Source organism: Primulina huaijiensis, chromosome 3, assembly GCF_012295235.1.
Source record: "Primulina huaijiensis isolate GDHJ02 chromosome 3, ASM1229523v2, whole genome shotgun sequence".
Classification (NCBI taxonomy): Eukaryota; Viridiplantae; Streptophyta; class Magnoliopsida; order Lamiales; family Gesneriaceae; genus Primulina; species Primulina huaijiensis.
In genome coordinates this window covers 7,648,382-7,664,307 of record NC_133308.1, presented here as the reverse complement: position 1 = coordinate 7,664,307, position 15,926 = coordinate 7,648,382, and the positions used below count along the sequence as shown (strand labels likewise).

Genomic DNA, 15,926 nt, shown 5'->3' with positions numbered 1-15,926 from the left:
TCTTGATTCAGAAGTTGGCAAAAACTAGCTCAAGATTATTGAGATCCAACTCCGTCTACTCGAAGTTCTAGAAAGACTTAAGGTAGATGTGGTTACGCCATTCTTGGAAGATAAAATATGCAAATGATGGGAGATAGTTTCTGTAATGACCCAAATCCTTAATTGAATTAAGTACTAATTAAGAAATGATTAAAAATTTTTAAATTAAGCATTATTACAAAATTTATTAATTGGATGTTTGGATCCACCAAATTTAAAATAGACCACTCAATCTACTTTAGATTACATTATCACAAGAAATCCAACTAGATGAATGAGATTATGACACGTGTCATATTAGATTAGGTTGAGTTCGGATTTTCTGAACTAGTTCGGATGCAGCCTATAAAAAGAAGTTGATTTCATTTGTTTCCTAAACTACTTTTTCTCAGCTTCTCTTTCCCGAGTTCTAGCCATATACCTTAGGTTTTAGCAAGTTTCTAGGGCAGTTTAATGTCGGGAAGCTTTCGACCTCGTGTCTACTCAAGGTGGAGTCGATGAACCGAGACATGCAGATTGAGACGTCATCAACAGACTCACGAAGAACGTAGGTATAATACTAAAACCTTAAAATAGTGATTTAAATATCATTAGGAAAAACTTTGAAACGTGTTTTGTTATTCTGGATCTGACATGAAAGTGATTATATTATGTTGGTATTGTCTAGGTTCTTGATATCCAAACGTAGTACACATACTTATATGTTGCATATTTATCTATTGTGTGGTATATGTTTTACTGCTTTGACATATTATGCATGACTTATCATGTTGGGCTCGATATCCTTTCAGATATACCTCGTTTGTTGGGGCCGCTCGGTCCTATTCTATGTTGTGGATCGTTAGGTATAGAGAGCTACAGTATCCGACGGGACTTTTGGGCTCTGATGACCTTGAATATTGTATGTCCACGTATTGATTATAAATGTGGGATCCAAAATATGTCTAGGGAAAATCAGAGACTACATACTCAGCCGCCTTTAGACCGAGCATGAGATTTTTTACTTTATCCTTGATACCCGACCACATTGCATTTCACATGCACCATATCAGTTTGTATACTCGTACATTATCGTATTGGGCGATTGTCGCTCATGTCATTGTTTTCATCTTAAACACCCCATTTTACAGAGCAGGTCTTAGGTTAGACGGTTCGGATGGTCAGGGTAGTGGCTAGAGCAGTTGGGTTTTGATGGTGATACAGTGGAGTTTTTTTTTTTTTTTTTTGATATATCGTATTCTCGTGCATGAAATGATTTCAATTTAATTGTATTAAAAATTAAAAATGAATGTTCCATTTTAATTTGGATTGTAAGATTATTAAATTGTTTGGTTTCCAATTTTTAATTTTTATTATCAAGTTTAATTATGTGTTATTATTAATCTGTTTAGTATTGGCTTGGTTAAGGACGCTACAGTTTCACAACCATTGTAGCAGTTAGGCCAATCATGTGGCCACAGTTTCGAGAAACATTCTTGAAGCAATATTATTCAGTTGAGGTTCGACTACAGAAGTTAAGTTAGTTTGAAAATTTTACTCAAACTCCAGACATATTTATGGTAGAGTACACCTCAAAGTTAAATGACCTCAGAACCTATGCCTCGACTTTCATGGTGGATGACACCATGAAGATGCATCGCTTCAAGAAAAGTTCAAGCAATTGGTATTGGCAGTGTACCAATCTATGGATTTTGTTGATCTGATGGGAGCAACCATTAGAGCTGAACTGATATTAAACGACGAGAGGATGAGAGCAAGAATAAACGACCCTCGCTGGCCAGCCTCCCAAAGCGGTCAAAAGTTCAAGCGGTAGAATCAGTCAAGTGGCAATCCAGAGAACCCCCATCAGCCTACCTGGAAAGGAAAACATGCCTTACTTTACACCTACGACACTGTGGAGCCCCAAACCTTGCCACATAATCACACAATATGTGATGTGATATGCATAAAAAATTTCTTTTGACTACATAATAATATAATTCATACACGACAAAATAGTGCAATCAACACATTATTTTATTTACATCAGTGTACTAGAGAAAGTATAATCATTACACAACACATAATTCAAATACGACAATAAAGTATATTGTCTCTGAAGGATCGTGTGTTGGTGCCTTTGAAAGCATTTCAAACACAATTTTCTCCAATGAGCTGCAATAGCTCGTGTTCTAAAAATGTTAACACCGATGAATTAAATCAAGTTTGGTTTAAAACCAAGCGGAAGAAACTCGAAGTAATCCTGCATGAAGAAGACTGTTATATTAGAAAACATTTTAACTTATGTAAGCTGAATAACTGAAAAGCAGGGGATCAGTTGTCGCATATATCAGTTCAGTTATGGTAAGAACTGAACTGACAGATGCTCTAACTGATCAAGTCAGTTTGAAAACATCAGTTAATCAGTTAAATACACAAGATATGTTTATGGATATTTGGAGACTTCAACTACTCATACGTCACCCTTTTTTACCACATCGAGTAGGATCCACTAGAAGACTTTGATTTATACAACTACTTGTAGAAACCCACTCAGCTTAGGACTTACACACTGCCTAACTGAATTCCTAGTTTAGACTGAAGGCAGCACCTTTCAGCCAACACTTCTTTAACGTCTATGTGAGAAAGACTACATACACAAGTTTAACGTCCTTGTGCAAGACTGTATTTTGTGGTGGTGTGTGCTCGTGTGTGAGAACTGAAAAAAATTGTTCTCACACACTGAGAGAAGTGGGCTTCTAAATTAAGCTGATAACATGTTGAAGTGTTCCCTCAATCTGGGCTGATTGCTTCTTCTAAGCTGATAAGGATTAAGCGTGCCATTTTTTTGTTTTTCTCACTCTCTCTGGTTCTGTATATATCATCATCTCTACTGATCTTCTCTTTATATAGGCGGAAAACTGATAGTACAGTGAGACTCAATTATTGTATCTGTTGCTTCTTGAATTCGTTTATTGGACTTTGTGTCTCAACTTTCTCATATTGCCCTTCTGAAACATTTGTATTTAATGCTCTGATGCAACGTCCATTATTGTCTTTTGACTGGACTATTACTTTGTACATTTGTGTATAGCTATAATCCACTGAATGAGTTTGTCTTCATCTACAACTGAAAGATTCTTAACTGACGCTCCGAACTAGTCAGCTGAACTGATCTTCAGTTGGGCTGATGAAATCAGTTGACTCGTCAGTTGAACTGATTTCACTCTCGTTCAGCTGAACTGATCAGCTGGCCTTCTTCATCAGTAAAACACTCCTTCGGCTGGCCAGGCTTCTGAGGTTCTCCTGCTGATCCACCTATCAACTGGACGATCAGCTGAACTGCTCATTTGACATATCATTTCTCTCGATTCAGTTTGTGCAAACAGTTGGTTCCTCAGTTTGCTATTTAGATTCCTCAAACTGATCCTAGCTTCTGCACACTTAAGGTAAATCATTAGTAACACAAAATGATAAGTTTTGTTAACATCAAAATTAAGATTGCGAACTTGAAAAGTTCAACCAGTCTATATCCGCTATCAGTTTACAAGACTTATTAACTAGACACACTTAGTCTTTCACCTCTATCATGTCCCTGTACTAGTTCTGTAACATGTCCAGCAGAAACAACGGCCTAAGGGTGAGCATATATAACAAATATCATTGTAATATATGACAGTTATATTTAAAAAAAACATAATATAACTGAAATAGTAATAGGAATACACCCTGATTCATTTTTACTATCTGAACATCTTCAATGTTTCTGGACAACAATTGATATCACAGCCAACAATAACAACAAGTGTCTCTTCTCTGCTACTGCGACAAACAACATGAACATACGCCACTCTCTTACTACTGTGACAAACAATATGAACAATGTGTCGCTCCCCTTCTACTGCGACAAACGATTTCAACGATACCTGGCTCCCCTACTACTACGACCAACCACATCAGCAAACGTAGCTCCCCTACTACTACTACTACTACTAATACATCGATCATCAAGAAAAGACTCACAAATTGTTCAAGACAGACAAAAAAGTTGTGCTGATCTAAAAAAGAGGCCACTAGAGTTCGCAGTTGGAGAAAAAACTTATATAAAGGTTTCTTCAATAAAGAAGTAGACACATTTAGCGAATATGGGAAACTGAACCTTGTATACGTCGAACCTTTTGAAATTCTAGAAAATGTGGGAACACTGACATAAAGAATAGCATTACAACCAGATAGATCTAGGATCCACAATGTATTTCATGTTTTGCAACTTAGAAAACACATTCTAGATCCGAGTTATATTCTTGCATTCGAACCACTCCTAATCGAAGGAAATCTGAATGAAGATTTGAAATACAAAGAAGCTCTATTCAGATCGTTGATACAACGACCAAGTGCTAAGACAAAAAACCATTATGTATGTTTTAAGACCCATGGGCCTACCTCTTTTGGATCCTGCAATCACAGCCATCATGATAGCCCATGGAGCTCACTCACGAAACTTTCCACTTCTAGCAGTGGAGTAGGTGCTTCCTCAGATCTCGAACCAAAGATTTATGTCCAGACCATAAGTATTTGGATTCCTAGAGACCTAACACCCAAGTCTTCTGTCCACGCCATAAGTACTTGGATTTAAAAAAACATGCTATCAATTGAGCTATCTTGGGTTCTAGACTTGGGGAAGAACGTACTCCACTGCCAAGAGTGAGAAGTTCTGTGAGTAAGGTCTCCATGAGCTATCATGAGGGTTGTTTATGTAGGACACAAAAGGGGTAGACCCATAGGTCTTACATACGTCAAAGTACAATGACCAAATCACATTGCTAGATAAGCTAATTGAGAACTTGAAGAGAAAATGCACAAGCAAAATCTCTACCTATTTAGAGATCAAGAGAGCTCAAGTTTCAAGGACAAAACTTCTAATAAGAAGGGATTGATGTGAGAAGCTGGATTTCCACAAATTTTGCTACCAAATTTCCATGCTAATCAAGCCATATCAATCCATCAAATTGTCCCAAAAGTCATGTTGCATATTGGAGCCAATTCCATCCTTTGATTCCAAAGGGTTTCCATGTTTGTCTCCCGTCTCCCACTATAAATACATGCCCCCTTTTATGAAATGGAGACACACCAAAGAAATAAAAACATCTCCACGTTATCGATCAACTAGATATCAAATTCATAAGCTTTTTAGCATCAATTTTCGAGCAACATTATGTCCAAATTCGATCCGAGTTCGAAGGAGTTTTGTTCGAATTTCATCAAAGCTCTTTCACGTTTTTGTCCAAAATTCGGTAATTGGGCTTAGGCTTTTAAAACTTATGCATGTGTTTGAAAATATGAACAACATGATATATTCTTTCAGATCGATATATGGCTTCTTTGCTTCAACATGATCATTACATTTGAAACCGTGTTTGAAATTATTTGAATACACTGTTATGACTTAAATTTGAAATGGTTAATGAATTTTCGACATTTGATATTTGATTTTTTATGGCCCTGATGCAGTGATTTATAGTAACCGTTAACATGGCCTCACACTTTAGAAAAATAAAAATTAATGACAGATCAATAAACAATAGAAAATAATTTAAATTTTAGTATCATTTGTTCATTCCACTCTGATTTGGTATTTGACATGCAATTCTTCGAATTACATAAATATGTGTTTCTTTGTTATGATTGATCGCGCCTCGTCTACTGAGTATTTCACAAAATACCCATCACTTACTCTCCTTCTCTGGATAAGAATGAAGAACAAATTGACAACGAGAAACAAGATATGTTTAGAAGATGGTGATAAATTGTAGAGTTCTATTTTTATTTGCTTTAGTTCGATTGTAATTCGCTTCCGCACATTTTGTATTTGGTTTTCGTATCATTGTAAACACAATTTTTACTTTTTATGAAAAAGACTGTTTCATTGTATATTGTACTACGAGTCTTATTATTTCATTTATTAAACAACGTCCAATTTTTTAGGTAAAAAAGATATTGATCCAAAATCGAGTACAAAGCAATGAAATTAATATAGAAATTTAATTAATCAGATTACATATAATTATGGCTGGTCAGAAATGTACCCGTGCCCTTTGTTTGTATTTAAATTTTTTTTCGTTAGTCCATAATTTGACTTAAAAAGGGCTTCATAGAATTTTAATCAGATGGCCAAATTCCATGTAAAATATGGTCTCTACGATTTGCATTATTTGATGTGACCCAAAGTTTATCAAACAAAGAGTATGTCTCTTATGAGACGGTCTCACGAATCTTTATCTGTGAGACTGATCAATCTTACCGATATTTACAATAAAAAGTAATACTCTTAGCATAAAAAATAATACTTTTTCATTGATGATCCAAATAAGATATCTGTCTCACAAAATATAACCCGTGAGACCGTCTCATACAAGTTTTTATCATAAATTATAGAGTTGAAGGACCAATAATTTTCCATATTTTGGGGGAACAATTTTGGTATATCTTTAATAAAATGATATGATTGCTGCTTGACTAATTTTTGCGGATATAAGGGAAGTTAGGAGCCCAGATGTCCTATGAAAAGAACAAATGAGCCCCTTCCCTAAAAAAGAGCCACAGGTTGCATCTTTCATGACAAAAAGGTCAAAAAAGGTTGGTCCAAAATATATGCTATCATTAGTAAGCAAGAGGGAATTATTTCTTTAACAAGGCTAGTATAGTAGCAAGACTCGAGCATACAAGTTAACATCTTCAGCAACTTATTTGGCTTCTTTTTCCCCTTATTTATCAATCAAAAACTTATGTGAGACGGTCTTACGGGTCGTATTTTATGATACGGATATCTTATTTTACTCATCCATGAAAAAATATTACTTTTTTATGTTAAGAGTATTAATTTTTATTGTGAATATGGATAGGGTTGACCCGTCTCACATATAAAGATTCGTGAGAGCGTCTCACAAGAGACTAATCTATTTATTAATAATAATAATAAACTTTTAAAATACTTCATTTGTTTTAAATTTTAATATTTATTTAATTTTAATAATTATTTACATAATAAAATACTATTTATATCTTAAAATTCAGTAGCAACGTCACAATTGATTTAGGAACAAGGAATTATTATTATTATTGGAAACGTGGATATATTCCAAACCAAAGGATGGGGGAATTCCCAAGGTTACCTTTGTTTAATACCAATGAAATCTCATTTTCTTTCTCGTCAATTCAAATAATGGTTTCCATTTTTTGTCCATTCGATGAAATCAATGACTCCACCGTATCCAAATTTATAGTATGAGAGCCTAATACATGTATGAAAAAAATTTGTGTGAGACGGTCTCACGGGTCATATTTTGTTAAACGGATCTCTTATTTGGGTCATCCATAAAAAAATATTACTTTTTATGCTAAGCGTATTACTTTTTATTGTCGATATCGGTAGGGTTGATCCTTCTCACAGATAAAGATTCGTGAGACAGTCTTACAAGAGACCTATTTTACATATATTGAAACATCTCACACTGCCTATGTTATATGCGATGTAGTTGTTAGTTTTATTGATAAACTCTTTAGCAAGATCTTGTTATATGTTCTCGTTACATTCTTATCATGTTTTCTAGGATGTGTAATTTTGATTTTCAGGATAGGTCTATTATGTATTAGTAGGTTTTTTGAGAGACGATCTAACAGATTTTTATCCGTGAAACGGATCAACCATGCTCATATTTATAATAATAAGTATTTATTTTAACATAAAAAATCATACTTTTTTTATGTTTGATCCAAATAAGATATTTAATTAACATAATATCCCCAAATCAAATATCACATCACGAAATTGAATTTTTTTTTAAAAAAAATACAAGGATCCAATATGAATTGTATGGTCTGTTTCCAAAAGTTGTTGGCATTAATGGAATTTGGTCATTGCACGTGGGTTCCTCCTTAAAATCTGCAAAATGTTGATCTCTTCTAATTTAACCTTTTTGAAAGAAAATGGTGATGTAAATACAAATCATCCACTATTATTATATTAATAAATAACAAATTCAATCTCAATCAAGACAAAAATATTAAATATTAAAACCAAAAAAAATGGCAAATGCCAACTGCAAAATAAATCTACACTTGGTTCACATAACGTTCTAGATATGCGTGTGAATGTATATTAAAAAATTTAAAGAATTTTAATGCAATTGTAAAAGAAAATTTTAAATTTTTCGTGGGATAGTTCTTTTTAAAACGGGTGGATATGGTTTTATAAAAAAATAATATTTTTTTTAGGAAAAAACTTGTGTGAGACGGTCTTACGGGTCGTATTTTGTGAGACGGATCTCTTATTTGGGTCATCCATGAAAAAATATTACTTTTTATGCTAAGATTATTATTTTTTATTGTGAATATCGGTATGGTTGACTCGTCTCATAGATAAAGATCCGTGAGACCGTCTCACAAGAGACCTACTCTTTTTTTATGATCAAGTCGAATATGTGTCTCACAAAATTAATTCATAATACAATTTTGACAAAAACTTGTGTGAGACGGTCTCACGAGTCGTATTTTGTAAGACGGATCTCTTATTTGAGTCATCCATGTAAAAGAATTATTTTTATGCTAAGAATATTACTTTTTATTGTGAATATCAGTATGATTGACCCGTCTCACTGATAAAAATTCTTGAGATCGTCTCACAAGAGACCTACTTTACAATTTTATAAGAACTTTTGTGTTAGTTTGCATTAAATTTTTTGTACGATAGTGACTTTTTTATATAAAAATTTTATGAGACAGTTTCACGAGTCAATTTTATGAAAATAATTTCCAATTTGGGTCATCTGTGGAAAATATTATTTTTTATGCCAAAATTATTACTTATTATTGTAACTATAAGCATGGTTAACTCTTCTTACAGATAAAGATTCGTCAGACCGTCTCATAAGATAAATATTATTTTTTATTGGTTGATTTTGCTATTTACATTTACAAAGATTAATTGTAATCTATGAAATAAAATTATATATTATATAATTGTAAAGTCGATTTATATGACAATTTGACTAAAATGATGCATATTAAAAAGGACAATTTTTCTGAAAAATCTTTGTAAAATATATATGATTCCGTTCATATCATAATTAATAGTGTTAAAATTACAAGATGTTGGAACATTTCATGTTCGTAATCTTGATTTTGATGTTAACAAAACTTGTTATTTTGTTTCTAATGATTTATCGTAGTGCGTAGGAAGCTGGAACTGATCAGGCTTCGAACTGATCAATTAATTGCGCCAAAAATGAAGTCATCGAAACGCAACTGAAAGCACCAGCTGATTGTCCAAACTGAATCAGCTCAAGTGACATATCAAAGAACAGTTCAGCTGATGTCCACCTGATAGGTGGTTCAGCATGAGAACTTCAGAAGCCTGAAAAGCTGATGAAGAACTCAACTGATGAAGATCACAGCTGACCAGTTCAACTGAAGGAGTGAAATCAGTTCAACTGACGAGTCAACTGATTTCACCAGCCCAAATGAAGATCAGTTCAGATGACCAGTTAGGAGCATCGGTTAGGAATCAAATAAGTTGCAGATCAAGACAAGCTTATCTAAAGTGGATTCCAGCTACGCACAAGGGTACAAAACATCTGTACTATTGAGAGTACAATAATGGACGTTGCAGCAAAGCATAAAGCCAAAATGTTCCAGAAAACCGTCGGAAAATTTGAGACACAAATTTCAAAGAACACATTCAAGCTACAACAGATACAATAATTGAGTCTCACTGTATGATCAAGCATTCACGCCTATAAATAAAAGATCAGTCAAGACGTTAAAAAAATGAGTAAAAGAAGAGAGGGCATGCTTACTACTTATCAGCTTACAAGAAGCAATCAGCCCAGAGAGAATACACAAATTCATATAAGCTTAGTTTAAAAGCTCTTTCCCTCAGTGTTTGAGAACACCTTGTCGGTGTATTCATTGTTCAGTTCTCACACACATTTACTCACCACAACCACTCAAACACAGTCTTGCACAAAGACATTAAACTTGTATATGTAGTCTTTGACACAAAGACGTTAAACAAGTGTTAGCTGAGAGGTGCTGCCTTCAGTCTAGTCTAGGAGTTCAGTTAGGCAGTAGGTAAGTCCTAAGCTGGGTAGGTTTGTACAAGGTGTTGTATAAATCAAAGTCTTCTAGTGAATCCTACCCGAGGTGGTAAAATGAGTGACGTAGGAGCAGTTGAAGACTCCGAACATCCATAAACATATCTTGTGTATTTTTCTGTTTAACTATTGTTTTCAAATTACTTTGATAAGTTAGATCATCCGTCAGTTCAGCTTTCACCATAACTGAACCGATATATGGTAGAACTGATCCCCTGCTTTTTAGTTATTCAGATTACACAAGTTAAAAGACTCGAAGTATTACTTCGAGTATTTTTCGCTTGGTACTTTAACCAAAATCGATTTAATTCATCGGCATTAACATTCTTAGAACACGAGCTATTGCAGATCTTGGAGAATATTGTGTTTGAAGCACTTTTGGTGCCCAGCACACGATCCTTCACATGATATCTAGTAAAACGTAAAAATGTTATTACCGTAATTTTTTGGAGTTTTATATTTATTTATATCATATATCGATATATAGCTTATTATTTAATTAATTTATTAATTAATATAAACTTTATAAAATAAGAAATTAAAATAACATGTGCTAATTAGTGTGTTTTCTAAATAAAATAAAGTGTTTCTAACTTATTAATTTATTGAGGTTATACCGAAGTTATCCTTTATCAAAGCTATTATTGTCTAATTACCATAATAAAAATAACATTGAAAATTCAAGCTATGTTGAATATCTTGATACATATTTATATAAATTTGATTTAACTGTAAAAAGAGTACTATGATATTTATTTAATAATATGATGGATATGAAATTCATGCAAGAACTTTATTTTTCTATTATGTTTAAAATATTTACTCCTAAAATTATGGTTTAATTGGTTTGTATAGATATCTTGTAAGACGGTTTTACGAATTTTATACGTGAAATATGTCAACTATGATTATATTTACAATAATAATTAATATTTTAGACATAAAAAAAATATTTTTTCATAAATAATTTAAATATAAATCTATCTCATAAAATTAATCCGTAATACTATCTCGGACAATATTTTGAATGAGTTAAGCAAAGAATCTCAAAAAAGTGGTTGTCAAAAAAAAAAATATTGGAGCATTAGTTGTGGTTCAGTTACCGAAACAAAACCATTGAGCTTACTGATTGAATTGTGGAAATCAATGCAATTACACATGCTTTTCTTATTATTTTTTAATTTCAAAATTACAAAGGTTGCAGAAACCCCGGGCCACGCAGAATCCCGAGGAAACAAAATGACCCATACAAATTATGCTAAATAAAAAGTGTATAAAATATTTCATATTCTACGCATTTAATTGTTTAGAAAAGAATAATATCAAGATTTGATGTTTTTACACCCTAACAACTATTTACTTAAACGTTTATTTGGTGCAATTGGAAACTCACCATGTTTTGTTTTTAGAAATAATTTCTAAATGTTTTGTTATTTATGCGTTTATATTACAAATGAATAGGTCTCTTGTGAGACGGTCTCACGAATCTTTATCTGTGAGACGGATCAACCCTAACGATATTCACAATAAAAAATAATACTTTAACATAAAAAATAATATTTTTTCATTGATGATCCAAATAAGAGATCAGTCTCACAAAATATGATCCGAGACCGTCTCACACAAGGTTTTGCCATTACAAATAAGTAGTTGATGACCATATTTTGATTAAATTTATTTTGTTACAAATTAAGTTGGTCAAGGTAAAATTTAGGCAAAACTTTGCTAACTTGGGGTTTTCCGTATATAAAATAAAGTAGGATATTGGATTTAAACTTTAAAATGTGGGGAGTTAAATTCCATAAGTTCTATTTTTATCGGAAAATTTCATTAATAAGTTTAACCCCAAGTAATTTTTGTTTATATAATTGTATTCAATTTTTGAGTCTAAAGTAAAGAAATACATTTTTTATTTCATTTTTATATATAGTGCTTTAAATATTTAATATTATATTCCTTTTTAATTAATATTGTATCGCTTGCCTGCAAAGCTAGTGGCAGGAGTGTGAGCGTGTCCTCAAGAAAACGTACTAAGAGTGTATCGAGAGAGTTTTAGAGACGCCCGATGCAACTCATCTAGAATTTGAGCCTCAAAATCTGCAAATTTGATGCCAATGCCGAGGCAATTCTTGAACGACGCCCCGAAATTCTTCCATCTTCACCGCAAGTACCGTTGCTATTTCTTCTATTTCCTCCTTTTCTTGCTCCAAGTTCTTGCACAAAACCCCGTCACCGCTTCAAAAAGTGAAGTTGCTGTTTTATTTTCTTGGATTCATTCTTCTTCAGTGACTTCTTCTGCTCTGTCAAATTGGAACTCACGAGATTCTGACCCTTGTAAATGGTCTTACATTACTTGTTCTTCTGATAATTTTGTCACGGGAATAAATATTCAGTCTATTCAGCTCGCTATTCCTTTTCCTTCGAATCTTTCATCCCTCCGATTTCTGGAAAGGGTCACCGTTTCCGGGGCTAATCTTACTGGAACAATCCCAGTTGATATTGGAGACTGTCTCTATCTTAAAGCAATCGATGTCAGTTCAAACAGTCTTGTGGGGAGCATTCCTTCAACTCTCGGGAACCTTAAAAACCTGGAGGAGTTGACATTGAATTCTAATCAGTTAACTGGAAAGATTCCACCTGAGCTAGGGAATTGCAGTAGCCTGACAAGTCTTCTATTATTTGACAACAGGCTAAGCGGGAGCATTCCTGTTGAGCTTGGAAACCTGGCAGGTTTAGAAATCTTGAGGGCTGGAGGGAATCAAGATATCAATGGAGTAATCCCCGATGAGCTTGGAAATAACCAAAATCTTCAAGTTTTGGGTTTAGCTGATACTAAAATTTCTGGCGCCATTCCAGCTTCACTGGGTAAGTTGAAGAAGCTTCAGGTTCTGTCTCTTTACACGACGATGCTTTCAGGGGAAATCCCCCCTGAGTTAGGCAATTGCTCGGAGCTTGTGGACTTGTATTTGTACGAGAACAGCCTGTCAGGCTCACTTCCGAAAGAACTAGGAAAACTTCCGAAATTGGAGAAACTGTTGCTATGGCAGAATAGTTTCGTGGGCGCTATTCCAGAAGAGATTGGTGACTGCAGAAACTTGGTGATCCTTGATGTTTCGTTGAACTTCTTGACAGGAAGCATACCGGAGACTTTTGGGAAATTGACGGCGCTTGAAGAATTAATGCTTAGTAGCAACAATGTTTCGGGCACAGTCCCTGCTGTTATTTCCAATGCCACCAGCTTGATACAGTTTCAAATCGACAGCAATCAGATTTCTGGCTCCATTCCCTCAGAACTTGGATCTTTGACTCAGCTTCAAGTTTTCTTTGCCTGGGATAACAAGCTTGAGGGAAGCATTCCTGCAACATTGTCCGGCTGCCAAAGCCTACAGGCCCTAGATTTGTCGCGCAATGCTTTGACAGGAAGCATTCCCCCGAGCCTTTTTCAGCTAAGAAATCTTACCAAGCTTCTCTTGATTTTCAACGATATATCTGGTTCTTTACCACCGGAGATAGGTGACTGCAAGTCTCTTACAAGATTGAGACTCTCTGGCAACAAAATCACCGGATCGATACCAAAAGAAATTGGATTTCTAACAAATCTGAGTTTTTTAGATCTCTCCAGCAATCATTTAACTGGATCAATGCCTGATGAGATCGGCAATTGTGGAGAACTGCAAATGCTGAATCTGGCCGGAAATTCACTCACTGGAAATGTGCCTGGTTCTATGTCTACGCTGAGTAAACTTGAGGTGTTGGATGTTTCAACGAATCAGTTTTCTGGACCAATTCCAGGGAGTTTTGGAGAACTCTTTTCTCTCAACAGGCTTTCACTTGGCAGCAATTCATTTTCAGGGCCAATCCCTTCAACCCTCGGCCGCTGTTCAAGGCTTCAGTTGCTTGACTTAAGCCAGAACCAGCTGTTTGGAAGCATCCCGGTTGAAATATTTGAAATCGAAGCTCTTGAAATCGCTTTGAATCTCAGCTGGAATAGCTTGACAGGGGAAATCCCTCCTCAGATTGTTGCTTTGAACAAGCTTTCAGTACTTGATCTCTCCCACAATATGCTTGGAGGAGATCTGATGTCTCTTTCAGGGCTCGTAAACCTCGTTTCACTGAATATCTCTTATAACAATTTCACTGGTTTACTCCCAGATAATAAGCTGTTTCGGCAGTTATCTTCAACTGAACTGACAGGAAATCAAGGCCTGTGTACTCGGGGGCATGACTCATGTTTCCTGAGCAATGCACAAGGAATGGGACTGCCTGGTGACCGCAGTATTAGGCGTTCTTGGCAGCTAAAACTGGCTATTGCATTGCTGTCTGTTGTTACTGCAGCTTTGGCGATTCTTGGAATAGCAGCAGTTTTAAGGGTGAGAAGAATCAGCAAGAATACTGATTCAGAATTGGGAGGACCTGATTCTGTTTCTTGGAAATTTACACCATTTCAAAAACTGACTTTCTCCGTGGAGCAAGTTTTAGGTTGTCTTGTCGAATCCAACACAATCGGTAAGGGATGCTCGGGAATTGTCTACCGAGCAGAACTTGACAACGGTGAAGTCATTGCAGTAAAGAAGTTATGGCCAACGGCTGTACAAACCGGTTACAACTGTCAAAATGATCGGTTGGATGGTAACTCGATTCGGGATTCCTTCTCAACCGAGGTGAAGACACTTGGGTCAATCCGACACAAGAACATCGTGAAGTTCTTGGGTTGCTGTTGGAATCAGAATACGAGGTTGCTTATGTATGATTACATGCCGAATGGAAGTCTAGGAAGTCTCCTCCATGAAAAGAGTGTAGCATGCTTGAATTGGGATGTGAGGTATCGGATTATATTGGGTGCAGCTCAAGGTTTAGCTTATTTACACCACGATTGTGTTCCCCCCATCGTGCACAGAGATATCAAGGCGACTAACATTTTGATAGGTCTTGATTTTGAGCCTTATATTGCTGATTTCGGGCTTGCTAAGCTAGTTGATGATGGTAATTTTGTTCGTTCTTCTAATACAGTTGCTGGTTCCTATGGTTATATCGCTCCAGGTTCGTTCAAGATTTAGACTTAAATTATTTCCTATTCAATTCATATCCATCATCTTTTGCAAAGCCCGAATTCGGATGCATCACGTTGATCAGTTGTTCAACAATTTCTGTTTTCTTGGTTGTGCAGAATATGGATACAGGATGAAGATCACAGAGAGGAGCGACGTCTACAGCTTTGGAGTCGTCGTTCTTGAAGTCTTAACAGGTAAACAACCCATTGATCCCACTATACCAGAAGGCCTTCACATTGTAGATTGGGTGAGGCAAAAAAGAGGTGGAACCGAGGTGCTAGACCCCAGTTTACACCCCAGACCAGACCCCGAAATTCAAGAAATGATGCAAACTTTAGGAGTCGCGATGCTTTGCGTGCATCCTTCTCCCGAAGATCGTCCCACGATGAAGGATATAGCAGCAATGCTTAAAGAAATAAGACATGAAAGAGATGAAATCTGTAAACAGCTTGATCATATTCCGATTAAAGGATCAAAAGTTAGTGATGCAGAAGAAAATACGGTATCCGGTGAAGGACCGTCGTGTAAGGTGAAGAGTCTATATTTTCAGAGTAACAATTCAAGCTTTTCAGCATCTTCATTGCTGAATTCAGCTTCTTCCATGGCTAAATTTGGTGTTAGGAAACAATGAGTTCTGCATGCATCACTATGCATTTGGTTTTAAAATGTACTTAGCTTGTTTTTTGCCCAATAACTGAATTATAGA

General features: G+C 35.3%; 1 protein-coding gene across 1 annotated transcript; it reads left to right on the top strand.

Moving 5' to 3' along the window:
* The first annotated feature begins 12,150 nt into the window (after positions 1-12,150).
* Positions 12,151-15,926, top strand: LOC140973447 (uncharacterized). The gene is made up of 2 exons (XM_073436242.1): positions 12,151-15,209; positions 15,337-15,926. Exons 1-2 carry the CDS (start codon positions 12,278-12,280, stop codon positions 15,849-15,851), a joined length of 3,447 nt encoding a protein of 1,148 aa, XP_073292343.1. The 5' UTR covers positions 12,151-12,277; the 3' UTR covers positions 15,852-15,926.

Excerpts from the sequence above, each read along its gene's own strand:
- LOC140973447 (XM_073436242.1), top strand. The coding sequence starts at position 12,278 with ATGCCAATGCCGAGGCAATTCTTGAACGACGCCCCGAAATTCTTCCAT. Across the intron at positions 15,210-15,336 it reads CTATGGTTATATCGCTCCAG|AATATGGATACAGGATGAAG; the intron begins GTTCGTTCAAGA and ends TTGGTTGTGCAG.